We start from the raw sequence: 10,995 nt of genomic DNA, 5'->3' as shown, positions 1-10,995 counted from the left end.
AAAGTACATTAATAAGCCTTTAATAATTGTATAATTTCTGTTCAAAATCATTTGTAGATTTGTTTAAAGTGCATAATCAAATAATTTGAAAGTTTAATGACATTTGTAAGCATTAATTAATGATCCGTTAATCATTATGTTTGTTATTAATGAAGCTCTAAATCATTATAAAAATCTATAAATTATTTTGACATTGTTTACAAAGTACACGATCATATGAATTGAAAGTTTAATGACATTTGTAAGCATTTACATTAACAATAATTAACAACAATGATCTGTTTATCATTAGATAATGTTTAATAAGTACATTAGTAAACATTAAAAAGCATATATTTCTAGCTATGTGAAAATACATTACAAAATGCTTAACAGATCATTAGTTAATGTTTGTTATTGATTTATTAATGAAAGTTATTCTAAAGTGTTATTATTAATTAGTTGCTAATTTGTGTGTGAAATGAAAACAATTATCTCATTGTTACACACTGTAGGTTTGTGGATGGTCTGGGATGTTTAGGTTTGCATGCTGCAATGAAGACAAATTCTAAACATCTTCGGTATCTGTTCCTGGCCAAAGAGGACCCACTGACTGCCCAGGACCTCATTGATGTCTTTAGCCCACACTTCGCAGAGCAGGGAAGCAATCGCAGACACAATGAAATTAGAACCTATGCCTGGTTCCGTGACTTCTTGCTAGATGTGGAAGGTATGATGTCAGTAGTAAGCAAAGCTATATCGCCAAAACCTAGTTCCAGATATTTTTTATGATAATTATATTATTTTCCACAGGTGGAGAAATGCAGGTGGACCAAAGTAAAAACCTTACTCTGCAAGAGGTCCTTGCCTTTGCTTCTGGGCTGGAGGAGTTGCCCCCACTAGGATTCAAGAACCAGCCAATCATTGAATTTATGCACACAGACCGCAAATTCCCAGAGGCTAACACACAGTAGTCCTCCGCCTACCAATACTCAGGAGCTATGAGGAGTTCTGTAGTTCATGTGCAGTGGGATATTGCAGGCCACAGAGTTTGGAATGACATAAAATACTGTCACATTTTTTGTTGTTTTTACAGTTTTGTTTGTTCTATCAGACTGTTCTATCAGAAAGTTAAGGTGTTATGTTTAAAAATGGTTTAAAAAATTTCCAGCTGCTTCTTCAAGGCTCGAGCTCAAATAAATTCCTATGATTGTCATGAGTTTTATTTCAGACAGAGATTTACAGTGTGGATATATAGCAATTTCACCTCTTGAAAATACTGTCTTAATGCTTTCATAAAGTGATTTATGATTTACTTTCTGATACAGCCATCAAAGTGTTAAATCAAACTGAAGTAATTCAAATAAAGATGTATTCCAACCCAGAGTCGATTATTCAGTGTGCAATAACCATAATAAACATGTTGCTACAATAAAAACAATATTTAGGACAGTGTATTTCTATTATCTCTCCTGCAGTAACTTCAGCAGCGTGCAGATCCTCATTTATCTCGGGACTGTGGCGACACCAGCAGTGCATAATGTAACGATACAGCCTAATGTCTTCTATAACGGAGAAACATAGTTTTTATGACATAAAAATAATTACATGTTGTTAAAAAATTTAACTATAATATAGAAAAATATGTCGTTTAAACGACAACATTCCTTCATTACCAGGAGTGGGGGAAAAAAATAATACGTATGTGGCAGCAATACCTTACCGTAATACCCCATATATAGCTGACAAAGCATGACGGACTCAAGCCCTATGAAGTGAGCACAGGCTTATTTTGAGAACACTAGGAGGGAGCACGTTCTTTTCGCCTGGTTGGACGCTTTTGACGTGTCAGTGTGCAATCAGACGCCCGAGCAGGTGTTTATGAATACTTTGGGTTGCCATACTAATTTCAAACACTCGCGCGCGCGTCACTTGTCCTCTGCGCGCAATACAAGCCCTCGCGCGCGTGATCATCCCCCACATCCTCGCGCTCGCGAACACTTCTATTTTTGTCAGTCGTGGGGCGGGGCTTGCTGTTTTAATTGTTATCTCTAACGCCATTGGTTACTTCCCCTTTTCCGGAAGTCAGCTGTGATTGGACGCCTGTGAAAAGGTCTATCTGTCTATCAACAGACCAGATGCAAGTTGTCATTTATTTTATTTTTATAAATATAAGTAGGGTAAAGTGCAGAACCCTCTTACAATGAAAGAATATATTACCATCTACCCCTAAAATTTGACAGTAATACAAAATATATTTAAAAGTTTATACAGCAACTCTTGCTTATTTATACGAACAAATAATTTATTCATCCAAAGGTCCTTTAAACCAATTTGGGATTTACAGTCATGTACATTTACCATTTTCATTTATGCATTTAGCAGACACTTTAAAAGCAACTTACAGTGCATTCAGGTTATACATTATTGTTATTTTTTTATCAGTATGTGTGTTCCCTGGGAATTGAACCCATGGCCTTTTGCGCTACTAACACAATGCTCTACCACTGAGCCACAGGAACACGTATTATTTTTTACAATTATTTAATGGACACTTCTCACATTTTTGAGGTTGTATATAAATATGGTTGGGTAAGCATATAGTGGTGAACTACAACTAATTCAGCATATAGCAACAAGTTGACTATTAGCTTTATATTATTTTATTTTCATTTTGCAAAGTTAATATAGCCCAAGCTTTATGTTGTATGAAAATTTCAAATATAACCTTTTGGTAGATTTACCATGCTAAAACCGTGGAAGCGTGTCATTAAAATCTATAAAAAAGGGTTTATGCAGATTGAGGCTGATGTATGGGAGGAGAGCCTCAGTAGGATTCGATCTTGCTCTATTAGTTCTAGGCATCAGTTAATTCAATGTAAGGTGATGCATAGACTGCACTATTCAAAATCTAAATTGCACAGAATTTTTCCTACTATCTCTCCTATTTGTGACAGGTGTAAATCTGCAGAAGGCTCTCTGACCCATCTCTTTTGGACATGTCCAAAACTATACGATTTCTGATGTGACATATTTAAATGGTTCTCGGATATGTATGGTTGTGTTTTTACACCTGATCCAGAAATTGCATTATTTGGTTATTCTATTGCTCTGTTAGATCATAATGTGTCTGTACAAAGTACAATCATTTACGGAATGATTATTGCGGGGCTTGCTGTTTTAATTGTTATCTCTAATGCCATTGGTTACTTCCCCTTTTCCGGAAGTCAGCTGTGATTGGACGCCTGTGAAAAGGCGATCCATAATTCACATGTGACCTGAGACATGGCTTCATCAACAGACCAGATGCAAGTTGTCATTTATTTTTTTTTATTTTTTTTATAAATATAACATGGCTGTTTTAATGAAAATGAATTGCATGCACTGTCAGTAGAATACATCATTATAATAAAAGTTTATTAACATAAATTAACATAAATTCTTCCGTTTACTAGTGATTACAATCTTGTGATGTTACAAATAAAAAAAGGGTTTATGGTCCTGTTTTATCTAAGTATTTTTATTAGTTTTATATTGCACAATAAACAACAACAATAAAAGAACAAAATACATGAAATAATAATGATTAAAAAATAAATCAATAAATTAAAAAAAATTAAAAAAACAGACTTTTGAGAACAACAATCAGGGCATACAAACAGTTTCAATGGAAAAATGACTAGGCACTCAATAGGGGGCAGACAAGATACTAAGCATTACGTTGCTGGTCAGAGTCAGCATTACATTGATCCAAATGATCTAGAAATGCTTGCCATATACTGTAAAACTTATTAAGATTACCAATAACTCCATACTGGACTCTTTCCATATGCAATATTCCAGTAAGATAGTTCAACCAGGTCTTAAACTGAGGAACAGTGTCCGATTTCCACAGCCTCAGAATGACACTCTTAGCAATAATCATTCTGTAAATGATTGTACTTTGTACAGACACATTATGATCTAACAGAGAAATAGAATAACCAAATAATGCAATTTCTGGATCAGGTGTAAAACACAACCATACATATCCGAGAACCATTTAAATATGTCACACCAGAAATCGTATAGTTTTGGACATGTCCAAAAGAGATGGGTCAGAGAGCCTTCTGCAGATTTACACCTGTCACAAATAGGAGAGATAGTAGGAAAAATTCTGTGCAATTTAGATTTTGAATAGTGCAGTCTATGCATCACCTTACATTGAATTAACTGATGCCTAGAACTAATAGAGCAAGATCGAATCCTACTGAGGCTCTCCTCCCATACATCAGCCTCAATCTGCATAAACCCTTTTTATAGATTTTAATGACACGCTTCCACGGTTTTTAGCATGGTAAATCTACCAAAAAGGTTATATTTGAAATTTTCATACAACATAAAGCTTGGGCTATATTAACTTTGCAAAATGAAAATAAAATAATATAAAGCTAATAGTCAACTTGTTGCTATATGCTGAATTAGTTGTAGTTCACCACTATATGCTTACCCAACCATATTTATATACAACCTCAAAAATGTGAGAAGTGTCCATTAAATAATTGTAAAAAATAATAAGTGTTCCTGTGGCTCAGTGGTAGAGCATTGTGTTAGTAGTGCAAAAGGCCATGGGTTCAATTCCCAGGGAACACACATACTGATAAAAAAAATAACAATAATGTATAACCTGAATGCACTGTAAGTTGCTTTTAAAGTGTCTGCTAAATGCATAAATGAAAATGGTAAATGTACATGACTGTAAATCCCAAATTGGTTTAAAGGACCTTTGGATGAATAAATTATTTGTTCGTATAAATAAGCAAGAGTTGCTGTATAAACTTTTAAATATATTTTGTATTACTGTCAAATTTTAGGGGTAGATGGTAATATATTCTTTCATTGTAAGAGGGTTCTGCACTTTACCCTACTTATATTTATAAAAATAAAATAAATGACAACTTGCATCTGGTCTGTTGATAGACAGATAGACCTTTTCACAGGCGTCCAATCACAGCTGACTTCGGAAAAGGGAAGTAACCAATGGCGTTAGAGATAACAATTAAAACAGCAAGCCCGCCCCACGACTGACAAAAATAGAAGTGTTCGCGCGAGCGGTGAGAGAAGATCGAGCGAGGATGTGGGGATGATCACGCGCGGAGGGCTTGTATTGCGCGCAGAGGACAAGTGACGCGCGCGCGTGTGTTTGAAATTAGCTCGCGTGCTGCCGTTTCCTCGCGTGTAGATCTGTTTTCCTCTCGCAGAAGTGATTTAACGCGCGCGCCAGCATAAGTGGTGCGCTCGGTTATTAATGGCATAGATTTGACGCCATATTGGGCGGTTTATCGCCCGCGGGAACAGGACGGACTGGACCTATTATGACAACGTCTGATAGAGTGGATTTACCGGCTTGGAAAGCGGGATAGAAATGGTCCTCTTGGAAGACTGTTCAATGACATTCATCGAAAATAGCAGCTTTAAAACGCAAAGGCGATTACCAACTGTTTGTCCAGCTGACCATGCTTGCTCACTTAGTTAACGTTAGGAGAAACACCACCTCCTTCTCTCTGTTTGTTTGTTTATTTATTTAAAACACATTTTATATATATATATATATATATATATATATATATATATATATATATATATATATATATATCAGTGGCGAGCGGTGACTTTTTAACCGGGTATGCTGAGTGCTAAGATTAAGGACCCCTTAGAAATTCATCTCCAATCCTTCTTCTATGGTTTCAGGTTTATCCATAGTTATTCGAATGCTAGAAAACAGCTGATTTTCCAAGTAAAAACCGCCAAATAACATTTACACGTAGTTACGTTATGATACGTGATATTCAGAGCGTGGGGAGATGGGGGATTTCCCCGGTCTAAGTCTCTGCATCAACTGAATGAATCTTTTTTTTCCCCCCCATTTATTTTTTATTCCCAGTGAATAGGAGTTAAAACTCCCACCCGGATGACAATAATAGACCATGCAAAATACAAAAAAAAAATAAATAAAATAAAATAAATAATAAAATAATAATAATAATAATATATTTAAAATATTGCCAAGTAACGATGCAAACAACAATAAAATCACAGAAGGACTTTAACTGTAAGCGACACAAGTATATAGAAAACAAAGGTATTGTTTCCTATTTTTTCCTGATGTTTGTTATTATTTCAAATTTTGTATACATTTTTATAAACTTTTTTTAAATTTATTTACTACTTAGACAATGTTGATGGCGTTATTGTCAACATGCCTATGACCAGATATGTTAGTGGACTTTCAAAATTTGCTTTGCTTGAGAAAGCATGAAAATATACAGTTATGATTTTTATTTATTTTTTATTTTTTTCATATGATTTCGTCGGGTTAGTTTTGCATCAAACATATTGTAATTTTCGGCAATCGAGATCTGGCAGCAAAAGCGCATTTTTCCACCTGGGCGAGCGTTTCGCGGACAGCTTACCCCGCTCATGAAATCAGCCGTCTGCCAGCTAAACACTGAGAACGCGCTACAATCCTGACGAGTCATAGCCACAGAGCGGAGGCGCCAAAGCTGCGGAGAATCCGCTTACCCGGAAGCTTCCGTCACTGTCTCACTGACGTAGATTTACAGAAAATGACTTTTTTTCCCCCAAATAAATAATTTTACATACTTATTCCCAACACTTTATTAAGCTTTAAGTCACATCTCAAATGACAAGAGATCAATTTATAATCATGTTTATATTCATTAGCCCGTGAACTCATTCTCTCAGACGGCCTGGGTATGCGGCGCATTCGCAGTTTATATGGACGGAACGCCACTGATATATATCACTGTTATGTAATATAATATAATAAAGTTTCTGAAAATGTAAGTGATGCGTGAATGGCTTTCACTCATTCAAGGTCCAGTAAAATCAATAATGACTGTTTTGTAATTAACTAACGTTTAACTAACATTTGTGGGTTAATGTTGGACTAGTGTACACTTTACAATAAGGTTCACAAATTCCCTTAATAAATGCTTTGTTAGTGGTTAGTCATGTTAATAAACAACTGATAGTGTTTCTCATGTTTGTAGACTGATGTTTAGATGGTTTCCAAGTTTACCAATAGCCCATCAGTGGCCAAATGGCAAGTTGGTATTGTTTATCCATTGTGTGTGTTAGCTGCTAAACAAACTTATGTGTATATACTGTTTGTAGCATCATTAAATAAAGCTATTTACAGGCATAGTTCATTGTTAGTTCATGTTAACTAATATATTAATCAGCGTTAACTAATTAAGTTGTTAATGTGAAGAGAAGCATTAGTATATGAATAAGTCAACATGAGCAAAGATTAAGTAATGCTGAACAGATGTTATTTTTAGTTCATTTTATCTAATGCATTACATTAACCACAATGTTAACTAGTTAATCTGTTAAAGAGATGCATTAGTAAATGTATAAATTAACATTAACAAAACATTAAGTAAACCTGAACAGTGGAGTTGTTCATTGCTTGTTCATTATTAGTTCATGTTAACTAATGCATTAACTAGCGTTAACTAATACAACCTTATTGTAAAGTGTTACCATTACTTGGGGAGATTTAGAACAAGAATATGGTGGAGTCTGCAGAAAATAGTTTGATTTTATCTTTTTATGAATTTTTTAAATATGTGATACAGTGAGGTAATAAATAGCATTTGTCTTGACTTTAGTATGCAATTATTAAACTATGATGCAGTAAAACAAAATGAAAATCATCACAGTGGTACATGGGGAGATGAAGAACAAGAATCTGGTGGAGTCTGCAGAAAATTGTTTGATTATATCTTTTTATGAATTTTTAAAATATGTCTATGTATAAATACCATTAAACAAGAAGTGCCTATGAAGTGTTTTTTAAGTAGCCTATTATTATCGATTAGTTAACTGTGGTTTCAGATTGATAAGCGATCTGACCCACTCTTAAAAAAAAAAAGATTTGCAAAGGTTTCGAAGCTTCATGGCTATTACTACCATGCAACGCTATGTAGACGCGCAACAAAATTTTAGCCGTAGATAGCGTGACCATGCTTCTCAGAAGCGCAGATGGGGCGGTGTAACCCCAGGTAGGTTATGTGTCGCCACATTCTCGGGTTATGAACAATAAAGAATGAAAAAGTTAATCTTTCAAAATGAAGCAGCAATATCTTCTCAGTTATTAGAACCGTGTCTAGGGACTAGCTGGCCATCACACTGCTCTGACCTTAGGCATGGCACAATATATAAATATATATTTATAATATAAATATAATTTATTTATTTATTTTTTTTACATATAATGTTAAGTAATGTTGTCCAGTGACTTGTTTGCATTATTTAACCATTGTTTTATTTATTTGTAAGGTTGCTTTATGTTTGATTTGTTGAAGTGTTTAATGGCTTTTAATGGTGAGACTTTTTTTGTAATCAGGCTGTCAAAAATTATATAAAAATTTGGATTTAGATTTATCAGCCAACATATCGGTTATCGGCTATCGGCTTTCATTTATAAAGAATTATCGGTTATCGGTATCGGCCAAAATGTTCATATCGGTGCATCCCAAAAACATCTTGATCGCTTTTAAAGATTTTGATTAAAAAAAAGAAAATTTGGGAGGTTGCACCAAAGCATAGCTCAGTAGCTTAGTACATATTAGGGTTGCACGATACACCGGTACTACGGTAGTATCGCGATACTAAAGCTTAAAAATACCCGCGGTGGGTAAAAGGTTTTATGTTGTCAAAATTAAGTCTAAAGTTAAGGCAAAGAAAAAGAAAAAAAAAACCCCACTGAAATAATGCACACACAAAACTGTTATAATGCACACAAACTGTTATCTCCCCTCAATCCCAAAGTACATTTGAAAGATATTAGAACATCCTTTGTCACTAAGGAACTGATAGAGCTGTCCAAGGTCCATGTGATTTCCTCTGGTCCCATGAGTGTCAAAAATTGCTTCATGAAAGCCAGTGAACTTGTGGAGAGAGTCAGTTCTCTCCTCTGTCCAGCTGTCCAAAGGGAAATCCTCTCTGTGACGAATCATAATTCTCTTCCATGTTAAAACTTTCACCCTGGGAAAAAAAAATAATAATACAAAAATAAGTAAAGGTAGTTTGACTGGAATATTGAAAATATTGGAGTGTTTTGTAGCAGTCCCTTATGACTAAAGCTGTGGGGTCAGTTTTATCTACAGTCACCAAACTCTGTGCATACTGTATACTGTTTCTCACCAAGCTGGACAACTTCCTTGTTATGATCACGTGGAAGTCCGTGACGTAAGGTGAGGTGCCAAATCTCGCGAGACTGATATCATCCGGGCATACACACACAGCAGGACTATAATACTACAGACGTTTTAAGAGGCCATGCATTATTATTTGTTTTCTCATGATCAAGACTTAATTTTCTTGTGATTTCAACATAACAAAAGTTATAATAAATTTAGCTGCAAGCAGCGGTTCCGGGGCCAAGCCCGCGAAAGGCCCGTAGCGCGGCGCAGAGCAGGAAGAGCGACAACAGCGGAAACAGAACGTACGTCGAAAAAGCAGATAGGTTCAGAAGCGCAGAAGTTCAAAAACGAACAGAAGTTCAGATGAGAACGAACAAACGCATGTTTCTGATTCAAGACCAACGCGCACGGAAGATCCGACGTCCGGAACAAAAGCAGCGTTCACACCGCTTCTGGCCACAGTACTTCTTGCGGTCTGGGCGTGTGCCACCCTGGATTCAAACCCACGACCTTAAAGGTTCGGGGACAGTGGCTTAGAGTGCGCCACTCAGTTGACACATGTCTGACAACCGTCAGAATCGGTATATCACAGGGAACGATAGATCATAAAAATAACTAAATTTGAACAATGCTTTCAAAAGATATTAACAAAATTGTGCATTTTTGGTATCTCTTGACCCATAGGTGGTGCTGTTCCAAACTTTGGCATATATCCTCAGTTCATGGTGTTGATGAAGCATACCACGTTTTGTGTAGATTGATCAAAGTTTGGCCGAGATACAGCCTCTGAAACAATTTTGGGTCCACCTCGTTAACTTCACAGCATCATAACTTCTTTTTTCACTAATAGGTCAAAAAATTCTGTTCAGTCATTTCTATGCGTCTTGGTCCAAAGATCGTGTGAGCCAAATTTGAGATTTGAAGGAGGAGTAGCGAAAAAACGGAATACTGTACTTTTCAAAATGGCAGCTACTGTAATGGCCGAAGTCTTAATGTAAGCTGTTAAATGTGATCAGCTTGAAGAGAGTAGTCAGGTGTACTAAGTTTTATCTTTCTAGAGCAAGGGGTTCAAGAGTTATTAACATTTCAATGTTGAATTTTTGAACTGCTGGTGGCGCTATAGAGTTGGTTCTAGAGACCCCAGAGTTGGTCACATTACTAATCATTGCCATCACTACAAGTGTGCTAATTTTCATAATTTTCCTATGTTCCCTTCATTAGCAGCCATAGACTACCATAGGCCAAGAAGAAGAAATTAGACAGAAACAAGGTCCAAAATTCGGCATGACCCAAGGAATCCATATACATCAAGTTTATAATTTTCTGATTGACTGTTCAAAAGTTATACGCGAAAATGAGCATTTTTGGTATCTCACGACCCATAGGTGACGCTGTTCCCAACTTTGGCATGGATCCTCAGATCATGGTGTTGACGAAGCGTACCACGTTTTGTGTAGATTGATCAAAGTTTGGCCGAGATACAGCCTCTGAACCAATTTTGGGTCAACCTCGTTAAGTTCACAACATGATAACTTTTGAACAAAGATGAATAAAAAAAAATCTGTTCAGTCATTTCTGTGCGGCTCAGTCCAAAGATCATCTGAGCCAATTTTGGGAAGAATTGGATTAATTTTGAAGGAGGAGTAGCGAAATGGCTGCTCCTACAATCACAAGGGCAACCTGAAAGAGGGAGCGGGAGTGGTCTGGCTTAACAACGACCCTTGCCCACCACAACAATTCAACTTACGCCCTCACTCGGCCATCCTCATCACCCTACAACTGGCTGCTTCCCACAACATCAAAG

At 36.2% G+C, this 10,995-nt stretch overlaps 2 protein-coding genes across 2 annotated transcripts in view; one reads left to right on the top strand and one right to left on the bottom strand.

The window, feature by feature from the left end:
• The first annotated feature begins 344 nt into the window (after nt 1-344).
• Nucleotides 345-2,390, top strand: LOC131541281 (G2/M phase-specific E3 ubiquitin-protein ligase-like). Its single transcript, XM_058776937.1, has 2 exons — nt 345-709; nt 793-2,390. Exons 1-2 carry the CDS (start codon nt 535-537, stop codon nt 951-953), a joined length of 336 nt encoding a protein of 111 aa, XP_058632920.1. The 5' UTR covers nt 345-534; the 3' UTR covers nt 954-2,390.
• Nucleotides 2,391-5,601: 3,211 nt separating this feature from the next.
• The window catches only part of rwdd2b (RWD domain containing 2B), a 75,511-nt gene continuing 70,117 nt past the window's right edge, over nt 5,602-10,995 (bottom strand). Inside the window, exon 5 of the mRNA XM_058775198.1 lies at nt 5,602-9,033. Coding sequence (XP_058631181.1) covers nt 8,796-9,033 — 238 coding nt within the window. The 3' untranslated portion in view covers nt 5,602-8,795. The remainder of the gene's footprint in view (nt 9,034-10,995) is intronic.

The sequence above is a fragment of the Onychostoma macrolepis genome, chromosome 05 (assembly GCF_012432095.1).
Source record: "Onychostoma macrolepis isolate SWU-2019 chromosome 05, ASM1243209v1, whole genome shotgun sequence".
NCBI lineage: Eukaryota > Metazoa > Chordata > Actinopteri > Cypriniformes > Cyprinidae > Onychostoma > Onychostoma macrolepis.
This window is presented reverse-complemented; position numbering and strand designations above follow the sequence as displayed.

What these genes read in the sequence shown, in the direction of transcription:
- LOC131541281 (XM_058776937.1), top strand. Translation starts at nt 535, where the DNA reads ATGAAGACAAATTCTAAACATCTTCGGTATCTGTTCCTGGCCAAAGAG. An exon ending in CTTCTTGCTAGATGTGGAAG is followed by an intron (nt 710 to 792) that starts GTATGATGTCAG and finishes TATTTTCCACAG; the next exon opens with GTGGAGAAATGCAGGTGGAC.